General features: G+C 43.0%; 1 protein-coding gene and 1 long non-coding RNA gene across 3 annotated transcripts in view; both read right to left on the bottom strand.

Moving 5' to 3' along the window:
• Nucleotides 1–288: 288 nt before the first annotated feature.
• LOC132534758 (uncharacterized) overlaps nucleotides 289–10591 on the bottom strand; it is a 127302-nt gene continuing 116999 nt past the window's right edge. Inside the window, exons 3-4 of one of the 2 annotated variants that reach the window (XR_009546470.1) lie at nucleotides 3924–4014; nucleotides 289–1391 (exon numbers count right to left, since the gene is read on the bottom strand). This is a non-coding gene — a long non-coding RNA (uncharacterized LOC132534758). The remainder of the gene's footprint in view (nucleotides 1392–3923; nucleotides 4015–10591) is intronic. The other variant, XR_009546469.1, reaches the window with a different exon arrangement.
• Nucleotides 6669–7186, bottom strand: LOC132534782 (ribosomal protein eL42-like; the record flags this gene model as incomplete). The annotated part of the gene is made up of 1 exon (XM_060179211.1): nucleotides 6669–7186. A coding segment is annotated over one exon (420 nt), but the record flags the coding sequence as incomplete, so codon positions are not given.

Below are 10591 nucleotides of genomic sequence, written 5' to 3'. Positions count from 1 at the left end.
TATTTACTTACTTTGTCATTATTTGGACTTCAAGGCTCTAAGCTGATTGAGAAAGAGAGAGAGACAACACTGAAGCACCCCTGCTCCATGTCATAGTACTCCCGTGTGGTACCAAGGGCTTGAACCTGCTGCAAGTATGGCAAAGAAGGCATCCTGCCAGGTGAGCTACATCACAGGCCCTACTTTTATTTTGATTTCACACACACAAAAATAAATAAATAAATAAATAAATAAATGCATCATATGACACATTTATTTATTTATTTATTTATTTACTTATTTATTATCAGATAGGACAGAGAGGAATTGAAGGGGATCAGGAAATAGAGGGAGAGAAAGATAAGACACCTGCAGACCTGCTTCACCACTTGTGAAGCTTTCCCCCTGCAGATAGGGAGCAGGGGCTCGAACCCAGGTCCTTGTGCTTGGTGATATGTGTGCTTAACCAGGTGCACCACTCCCCACCCCCGAGATTTATTTATGAACACGAGAGAGAGGGGAAGAGAGAAGCAGAGCATCACTCGGATACATGTGATGCTGGGGACTGAACTCAAGACTTGCTACTTTTTAATCGAAAGTTCTATCCACTGAGGCACCTCCTGGGGCACCTCATTCATTCATACATTTAGCTATTCATTTTTTTTTTTTTTTAATGTGAGTGGGGGTGGAGAGAGCTTTGCCTCATGCTGGTGCCAAGATTGAACCTGAGACTTTTCAATATAGAAAATGGTTAGGATGGGGTCAGGCAGCGCAGACGTTACCATGGATGCAGGCTCATCTCCCTGGCTCCTATTTGCAGGAGGGCTATGTGACGAGTGGCAAAGCAGTGCTGCATGTCTCTGTCTTTCTTTCCCTTTCTCTCTTTCTCCCTCTGTATCTCCTCCTTTTCTCCTCTCCATTTCTCTCTGTCTCGTTAAAAAATAATAATAATAATAAGGGAGTTGGGCGGTAGCACAGCAGGATAAGCGCACGTGGCACAAAGCGCAAGGACCGGCATAAGGATCCCGGTTTCAGCCCCCGGCTCCCCACCTGCAGGGGAGTCGCTTCACAGGTGGTGAAGCAGGTCTGCAGGTGTCTATCTTTCTCTCCCCCTCTCTCAATTTCTCTCTGTTCTATCCAACAATGACATCAATAACAACAATAATAACTACAACAATAAAACAACAAGGGCAACAAAAGGGAATAAATAAATATAAAAAATAAAATTAAAAAAATAGAAAATAAATAAAAGAAGTTAGGGTGGCCTGGGAGGTGATGCAGAGTGTTGGATCCTCAAACTTGAGGTCCTGAGTTTGATCCCCTGCAGTGCATATGCCAGAGAGATGCTTTGGTTCTCCTCCTCTTCCTCTTCTTCCTCCTCCTCTTGCTCCTCTCTCCCTGATAAATAAATCCTAAAGAAAAGAAAAGGAAAGAAAGAAATTAAAGAAAGCAAATGGTCTGGGGTGAACAATTAGGTGTCATCATCACAATAACTGGTACCTTAGGCTACCAAATATTTGTTACTAAACTTTAGACATCACAAAGATAACCCCTTTTCCTCTGACAGCTGTGAGTCTGCTCAAGCCGGAGCTCCCCTTCCCCTGTTTATTCAGAGGTAGGGGCACTGGGTGTGGTAGGCTCCATCTGTCTTGCTTTGAAGTTGCTTTATTTTCCAGGGAAAGATCCCCGGCTCCAACCAGCAGATACCACCAGGATCTGCTTTATTTTTCTGAGAACAAAACAAGACAGAACAGATATGTAAGAAGACCTTAGTGGCTGGTCTTGCCTTACTATCCTCTGGTCAAGTCACCTTTCTTTCTTTCTTTCTTTCTTTCTTTCTTTCTTTCTTTCTTTCTTTCTTTCTTTCTTTCACATGTAACCTGACATTGAAAGGTGCATGAAAGAAACCACTACCCAAACCAAGAGACCCCTCACAGAATGGGAGAAGATCTTTACATGCCATACATCAGATAAGAGTTTAATGACCAACATATATAAAGAGCTTGCCAGACTCAACAACAAGACAACAAATAACCCCATCCAAAAATGGGGGGAGGACTTGGACAGAATATTCACCACAGAAGAGATCCAAAAGGCCGAGAAACACATGAAAAAATGCTCCAAGTCTCTGATTGTCAGAGAAATGCAAATCAAGACAACAATGAGATATCACTTCACTCCTGTGAGAATGTCATACATCAGAAAAGGTAACAGCAGCAAATGCTGGAGAGGGTGTGGGGTCAAAGGAACCCTCCTGCACTGCTGGTGGGAATGTCAATTGGTCCAACCTCTGTGGAGAACAGTCTGGAGAACTCTCAGAAGGCTAGAAATGGACCTCCCCTATGACCCTGCAATTCCTCTCCTGGGGATATATCCTAAGGAACCCAACATATCCATCCATAAAGATCTGTGTACACATATGTTCTTGGCAGCACAATTTGTAATAGCCAAAACCTGGAAGCAACCCAGGTGTCCAACAACAGATGAGTGGCTGAGCAAGTTGTGGTCTATATACACAATGGAATACTACTCAGCTGTAAAAAATGGTGACTTCACCGTTTTCAGCTGATCTTGGATGGACCTTGAAAAAATCATGTTGAGTGAAATAATTCAGAAACTGAAGGATGAATATGGGATGATCTCACTCTCAGCCCGAAGTTGAAAAACAAGATTAGAAAAGAAAACACAAGTCGAACCTGAAATGAAATTGGAGTATTACACCAAAGTAAAAGACTCTGGGGTGGGTGGGTGGGGAGAATACAGGTCCATGAAAGATGATGAATGACATAGTGGGGGTTGTATTGTTAAATGGGAATCTGGGGAATGTTATGCATGTACAAACTATTGTATTTACTGTTGAATGTAAAACATTAATTCCCCAATAAAGAAATAAATTATTAAAAAATAATAAATAAATAAAAATAAAAATAAATTTAAAAAAAGAAAGGTGCATGAGCCCAGCTTCCAGGGCCAGGTGGTAGCTCACCTGGTTGAGTATACACACTACCATGTGCATGAGCCAAGGTTCAAGCCCCTGGTCCCCATCTACAGAGGCAAAGTTTTATCAACAGTGAAGTAATGCTACAGGTCTCTCTCTCCCCACCTTCTCTGTGTTTCTCTTTGTCTCTATCCAACATCATAAACATAAGTAAAATATGTTTAAAAAGGAAGTTTTCATTTTATATCAAGTGCACTTTCTGTATTAAGAATAGAAATACACGCAGCAGCATTTTCTCAGTAATTATTACATTTTGGGTGAGTGAAAACCATTTGACTTTAGGTCATAAGTCAAAATTACTTTGACTTTAATAGCGTTTATTTCTTGCAAGCTGAGCCAAATTAATTCCCCTTTTCAGCTAAGTTATTTTGAGCAATTAGCCTTAAAGATGCACTTGCTGTAGTTTTTATTGTTAGTTTTCTTAAAAGAATGATTCTTAAAAAATATTTATTTATTTCCTTTTGTTGCCTTATTGTTGTAGTTATTATTGTTGTAGTTACTGATGTCATCATTGCTGGATAGGAAAGAGAGAAATGGAGAGAGGAGGGGAAGACAGAGAGGAGGAGAGAAAGATAGACACCTGCAGACTTGCTTCACCGCTTTTGAAGGGACTCCCCTGCAGGTGGGGAGCCAGGGGCTAGAACCGGGGTCCTTCCGCCCGTCCTTGCGCTTTGCACAACGTGCAATTAACCCACTACACTACTGCCCAACTCCCTAAAAGAGTGATTATTGATGCAAATAAAGCAATTGCCATCTATCTGCTGTTGCTCCCCTTTCAGCGTCACAGCTATCCCTGGAGAGAAGCTCGAGAAGGTTGGGGGGACGGTACCAACAATACTTCTGTGGCTGTGTTCACGGCATCAAAACAGACAGATGAGTTGCGTCCTAGTTCGGCAAATAACTGATTTGTGTTAATATCACACAACAGATTAAATTTTACTTTTACCTTTTTCTGTCTTTTCACTGAAATTACAAGTTCCTCCATTTTCAAAGATTAATTTGTTAGCGGTAAAGAAAAAGGGTAAAACGTCTTCACTCTGGAAAACACCACAAGGCTGGACAAATTAAATCCAGTGTCACTGTTGAACTGGAGTTTAGAATCAACATCAGTTAAATACCTGTGCAAACTGCAACTTGGAGAAAACTTTTGTTGGGCTTGTGTTGGTATGCATGAGACCCCTTCTGTTTCATTTGGTTTAAATCCCCCCTGCTTAACAGAATTCTATTTACATAACCACTTCATTCTATTTACATAACCGCTGTTAACAAGCACTACCCTCCCTCCAGGGCATTAGTGGTTCAGTGATAGAATTCTTGCCAGCTCCACCCCCTCTCCTTGTCACACCCTGATCCTCTCCTTGTCACACTCTGATTTTCACCAGTCACTTTTCTCTCCACCCTCTCTATGTCACATCCTGTTTCCACCCTACTTGGCAAGTATATATAAAGACAGCATTGTGAGTTTTAGGGTACTTTAGGTTAGTTTAGCTTAGCTTGGTATAGATTGCGCTGCGTCCTGCATGAATAAAGAGATACTACGTACAACCCAGCCATGAGTCCCGGGTCGTCTGTTACCCGCCCGTGAAGCCAGCCCGGCGAAAACAACAGGCTTGGGGAGACAGCATGATTGTTATGCAAAAAGACTTTCATACCTGAGGTTATAAGGTCCCAGATTCAATCCTTAGCACCACCATAAGCTAGAACAGAGCAGTGCTCAGTGTGAGACAGAAAGACAGCACTGCAGCACCGCTTTACCACTCATGAAGCTTTCCCCCTGCAGGGGGCGACTGGGGGCTTGAACCTGGATCCTTGCACATTGTAACATATGTGCTCAACCAGGTGCGCCACCACCTGGTCGCCTGGTGTTTTTCTTTTAAGATTTATTTGAAACCAGAGAAATGGTTCCAGGGATAGAACAGTGGATTTGCCTGCCTGAGGCTCCCAGTTTCATCCCTAGTGTGGCATGTTCTCTCTGTCTCTCTGTCTCTTTCATGTAAAGCACTGTTCACTTGGGCAGTGTGTTGCTTTGCCATGTGTGTGGTCCAGGTTCAAGCCTGGCCCCCATTACACTGAAGGAAGCTTTAGTGTTGTGGTCTCTTCCACTCTGTCTCTGTTAAATAATAATACTAAAAACAACAAAATAGAAAAAAATTATTAATTTATTTATTTATGGGGAGGGACCAGGGCATTAACAGGTCTGGTGTACATGGAACCAAAGATTTGTCATAGCTAAAGAGGGCTTCCAAGAGGGCAGACATAGATAGCATAATGGTTATGCAAAGAGACCCTAATGCCTGAGGCTCCAAAGTCCCAGGTTCAGTCCCCTGCACCACCATAAACCAGAGCTGAGTAGTGCTCTGGTAAACAAAGAAACAAACAAAAAATTTTCCTAGAGTAGAAAGTGACAAGCCCCAAACCACACCAAGAAAACACCTCCGTGTGAGCTGCTGCCTGGCACACTGAGCCTTGGGAGCACCGCTGCTCTCCTCAGTGGATGTTTCTCCCCCTCATCTCCTCCTTATTTAAAACCAGGAGTGGGTAGAGTGTTATACTCCAGAGTTGTTGCCCTAGCCATCTAGGGACAGTCATCTGAGGCTGTCTAAGTAGGTGTCACCATGGAGACAAAGAGAAATCTTTCTGAGATGTAGCTTCTTCCTGGAGCTGATCACAAACACTGAGAGCACAAAACTCAATGTTATCAGGCCTGAGCGGGACCCCTGACCGATCAAGCTAACTGAACCTGCTGTCTCCATCAGGTCTTGAAAATGGGAGTTTTCTTTCTCTTGTTTTCTTTCTCTTCTTTATTCAATGGGTATCAATATTTTTATTTTCACACAGGTAATTTTCCTATTGAAACATTTTTCATTTAAAATTTTTTTAAATATGTATTTATTTTCCCTTTTGTTGCCTTTGTTGTTTATCATTGTTGTTATTGTTTTCGTCGTTGTTGGATAGGACAGAGAGAAATGGAGAGAGGAGGGGAAGACAGAGAGGGGAGAGAAAGATAGACACCTGCAGACCTGCTTCACTGCCTGTGAAGCGACTCCCCTGCAGGTGGGGAGCCCGGGGCTCGAACTGGGACACTTATGCCGGTCCTTGCGCTTTGCACCAGGTGCACTTAACCCTCTGCTATACCGCTGGACTCCCTGAAATGTTTTTGTTTCAAAATTAACAAGAATCCCCAAAGTTTAGTTCTGGATCACTTGGTCCTTTCTCTTTCTTCTTCTTCTTCTTCTTCTTCTTCTTCTTCTTCTTCTTCTTCTTCTCCTTCTCCTTCTCCTTCTCCTCCTCCTCCTCCTCCTCCTTCTACTTCTTCTTCTTCTTCTTCTTCTTCTTCTTCTTCTTCTTCTTCTTCTTCTTCTTCTTCTTCTTCTTCTTCTTCTTCCTCTTCTTCTTCTTCTCCTTCTCCTTCTCCTCCTCCTCCTCCTCCTTCTACTTCTTCTTCTTCCTCTTCTTCTTCTTCTCCTTCTCCTCCTCCTCCTCCTCCTCCTTCTCCTTCCTCTTCTTCTTCTTCTTCTCTCTCTCTCTTTTTTGCTTTTAGGGTTATCACTGGGGCTCAGTGCTGGCACTATGAATCCAATGCCCCTGCTGGCCACTTTTCCCATTTTATTGGATAGGACAGAGAGAAATTAAGAGTGATGGGGAAGATAGAGAGGAAGAGAAAAAGACAGATACTTACAGACCTGCTTCATTACTTGTGAAGAGTCTCCCCTGCAAGTGGGGAGCTGGGGGCTCGAACTGGAATTCTTGCGCTTTGTACTATGTGCGTTTAGCCGGGTGCATCACTACTCATGCCCAGGGCCCACCCTTTCTCTTCTTACCTCCTCCCAGTTCGAAAAGCTTGCATGTTTTAATGGCCAGCATCCCCTTGGACCTGCAGTTGGGCTCAACACACGTAAGTCTAAGCACAGCCTTCTTTGTGGTTTTAGCCTCCTGGGAAATTGGCCCAGTCTGCCCACTGTAGCCACTCTGCTTGCAGTCACATCTCCTCCTTCCCTGGGCACACAGGAAATCTTTGCCCTTCATAGACTGGGCCACTTTGTGACGCTGATGCTTTCCACACCTTTTGCAGAAAGTTCTTTGGGTTTTAGGTTCATTGCCTATCTTCAAGGTAGCCTTGTCTACAAAATGAAACAGAAAACTGAGCAGCTGTACAAGGACGCCCAGCACCCTGCTCCCTGTACAAAGCAGGCTCCTGTGAGCCGCAGTTCACCGTGGCTGCGAACTCAGAGCTGGTGCCCCCTGTGCGTCTCTCCGCCCGCGCCCAACTGGAAAGGCAAAAATGGAGCTTTGCAATGTCTACCTACTCTTAATCGGTCTGCGGAAGGGTATAACCTTCTTGGAAAACAGTTTGCGAATTATCGCCAAAATTATAACTTCTTATACCCTTTGATCCAATAAGTCTTTCTCCAGGAACTTTATCCACAGGTAGTCTGTGGCTACACACATGCTAAATAATACATGGACTAGGTTAAAGCCATTTGTGGTAAAGCCATTTGTAAAAGCAAACATCCCCCCACCCCCAACAACCCAACTTTGTGTTATTATTAGGACACTGGCTAAAATTAAGTATGGAGGGGGCCGGGTGGTGGTGCACCTTGTTGAGCGCACATGTTACAATGCACAAGGACCCAGGTTGGAGCTTCTGGTCCCCACCTGCAAGGTGAGAGCTTTGAGAGTGGTGAAGCAGTATTGCAGGTGTCTCTCTGTCTCTCTCCCCTCTCTATCACCCCTTCCCTCTTGATTTCTGATGGTCTCTATCCAATAACTAAATAAAGATCATTAAAAAAAAAAATCAAGTATGGAGTGGCCCAAAACATAAGGTATTAATTTAGAGCATGAGGTTCCGAGTTCTAGCCTCAGTGTTGTATATGCCAGAGTGATGCTCCAGTTCTCTGTCTTTGTCTTTCATTAAATAGATAAACAAAGAGAGAGTACATATGAATGAAATGGTTCACTGACCCACCAGTTTTCACTAGTCCTGCCCACATTTAGGAATGTTTTATCATCTGGGTTTCATCCTTTCATAAAAAAAAAATGTTTAGGGGCCGGGTGGTGGCGCACCTGGTTGAGCGTACATGTTACAGTGCACAAGGACCCAGGTTCAATCCGCCGGCCCCCACCTGCAGAGGGAAAGCTTTGCGAGTGCTGAAGCAGGGCTGCAGGTGTCTGTTTCTCTCCCTCTCTATCACCCCCTTCCCTCTCAATTTCTGGCTGTCTCTATCCAATAAATAAATAAAAATAAAAAAAATGTTTGTTGGGGCTGGGCGGTACCACACTAGGTTAAGTGCACACAATACAAAGTGCAAGGACCTGCACAAGGATCCCACTTCAAGTCACCGACTCCCCACCTGCATGGGGTCGCTTCATGGGTGGTGAAGCAGGTCTGCAGGTGTCTATCTTTCTCTCCTCCTACCTATCTTCCCCTCCCCTCTCAATTTCTCTCTGTCCTATCCAAAAAAAAAAAGAAAAAGAAAAAAGAAAAAATAGCCCCAGGAGCAGTGGATTCATAGTGCAGGCACCAAGCCCCAGCAGTAACCTCGGAGGCAAAAAAAAAAAAAAATTGATTATTTATTTATTGTAATCAGAGCACTGCTGAGTTCTGGCTTGTGGTGGTGGTGGTGGGGGAGGGGTTTGAACCTGGGACTTTTGGAGCCTCAGGCATGAGAGTCTCTGCATATCCTTTATGCTACCTACCTCCACTCAAAAGAGTTTTTTATTGTTGAAGTTAGTAGCATGATGTCATAACACTATGCAGGTTTCAGGTATGCATCACTGATCATCAGTGTGTGTGCCCACTTTGTCATGCTCTAATACCCCCCTTGTGCCTCCTCCCCATCCCCCCCTTTTTTTTTCTAGTAACCACCCACTGGTCTTCTAGTCCATCTGTTTATTATCGTGAAGAGATTTTCTGACATGGAAAAGGTTCGGGACAAATCTGCTCAAATAGTAAGGGCGAGTTAAACACAGGCTAGCAGCCAGGTAATATTGCTCTTGGCTGTCTGGTTTGATTTTCACAACTCCAGAAGATTCTTCTTATCTTCACGTTCCAGAGGGCGCTGATGGAACACAGCTAGGTGCACCCAAGTCTTACACACACAAAAACTTAGGTTTGATCCCTCTGCCATGTCATTTTCTGTTCTTCTTTCAATAAGCTTAAAGTCTTCAAGGACCTTTGTCTCTCAGCTCACTAAAATTGGGTAAGTAGAAAAAAACTGTGTAGGCATTCTTTGGCAACTGGTTGTCTTATTTGAGCAGTGAGAGGCCAAAGTGTTTTTGAACAGAGGCCAAGCACGCTGGCTGCATCTTTGCCTATGACAATGTGCTATGATCCTGGAGCCATCTGGTCAGAATCAGAAGCTATTAAATATAATTTGTGACTGAACAGGAACTTCCATCAAGTGTAGACTGATCCATTAAAAAAGAAATCTCAGTCTTCCTTGGTGGCTTGGCATCCAGAGCCACATGTGGAAACATCACTTATCTCTGGGCTTTGTGCAGATTTAAAATGTCTTAGGTTTACTGGCCTTGAGGCCTGTGGAGTTCAGATTTCACTTTGCATTGGCAGACTTAGCTCTGTTCTTCAAAGGATAAAGATATTGGAAAGACATCATAGACCTTCAAATGTTTTATACCAAATCAGGCTGATTACTGAAGTGTAAACAAATTAGCAACATCTGGATTATCTGCAACCTCACATGTGACTTTTTTTTTTTATAGTCAAACTCAATGTTTTAATCATGCTTCCACACTGAGGAAGTTCTGTGCCAAATGGCAATGTCTTACAGTACTTGCCCAAAAAGGAAGAAGAGGAAGAAAGAAAGAAAGAGAGAAAGAAAGAAATGTCCAGATTTTGTGAGAACTATGATGGTTATAGAGAGGGTGACACAGAAATTTACTGGTGGTTGAGGCATAAAGCTATAAACCCCTGAATTCTTATAATTCTGTACACCAGGTTTGATTGTGTCCCTGTCTGCTTTTGGTATCAGGGTGATGTTGGCTTCATAGAAGCTGGTAGGGAGTACTCCAGTGTCTTCAATCTTCTGGAAGACTTTTAAAAGTAGAGGTATTAGTTCTTCTTTGAAGGTTTTGTAGAATTCATTTGTAAAACCATCTGGTCCAGGACTTTTATTTTTGGGGAGATTTTTGGTAACTGCTTCAATTTCATTAGCTGTTATGGGCCTGTTCATGTTATCCACTTCCTCTTGACTTAGTTTTGGAAGTTGGTAGGTATCTAGGAAATCGTCCATTTCTTCCAGGTTCTCTAGCTTGGTGGCATATAGTTGTTCATAGAAGCCTCGCATGATATGTTGAATTTCTGAGGTGTCTGTTGTGATATCTCCTCTTTCATTTACTATCTGATTTATTTGGGTCTTCTCCCTTTTTTGTTTTGTGAGTGGCTAAAGGTTTGTCGATTTTGTTTACTCTTTCGAGAGCCAACATTTACTTTCGTTGATCTTTTGTATGGTTTTCCTATTCTCAATGTTATTTATTTCTGCCCTTACTTTAGTGATTTCTGACCTTCTGGTTGCTTTAGGGTTCCTTTGTTGTTCTTCTTCTAGTCTTTAAGATGTGCAATCAGGCTGTTTATTTGTGCTTTTTCTTGTTTCCTAA

Source organism: Erinaceus europaeus, chromosome 19, assembly GCF_950295315.1.
Source record: "Erinaceus europaeus chromosome 19, mEriEur2.1, whole genome shotgun sequence".
Lineage (NCBI taxonomy): Eukaryota > Metazoa > Chordata > Mammalia > Eulipotyphla > Erinaceidae > Erinaceus > Erinaceus europaeus.
This window is presented reverse-complemented; position numbering and strand designations above follow the sequence as displayed.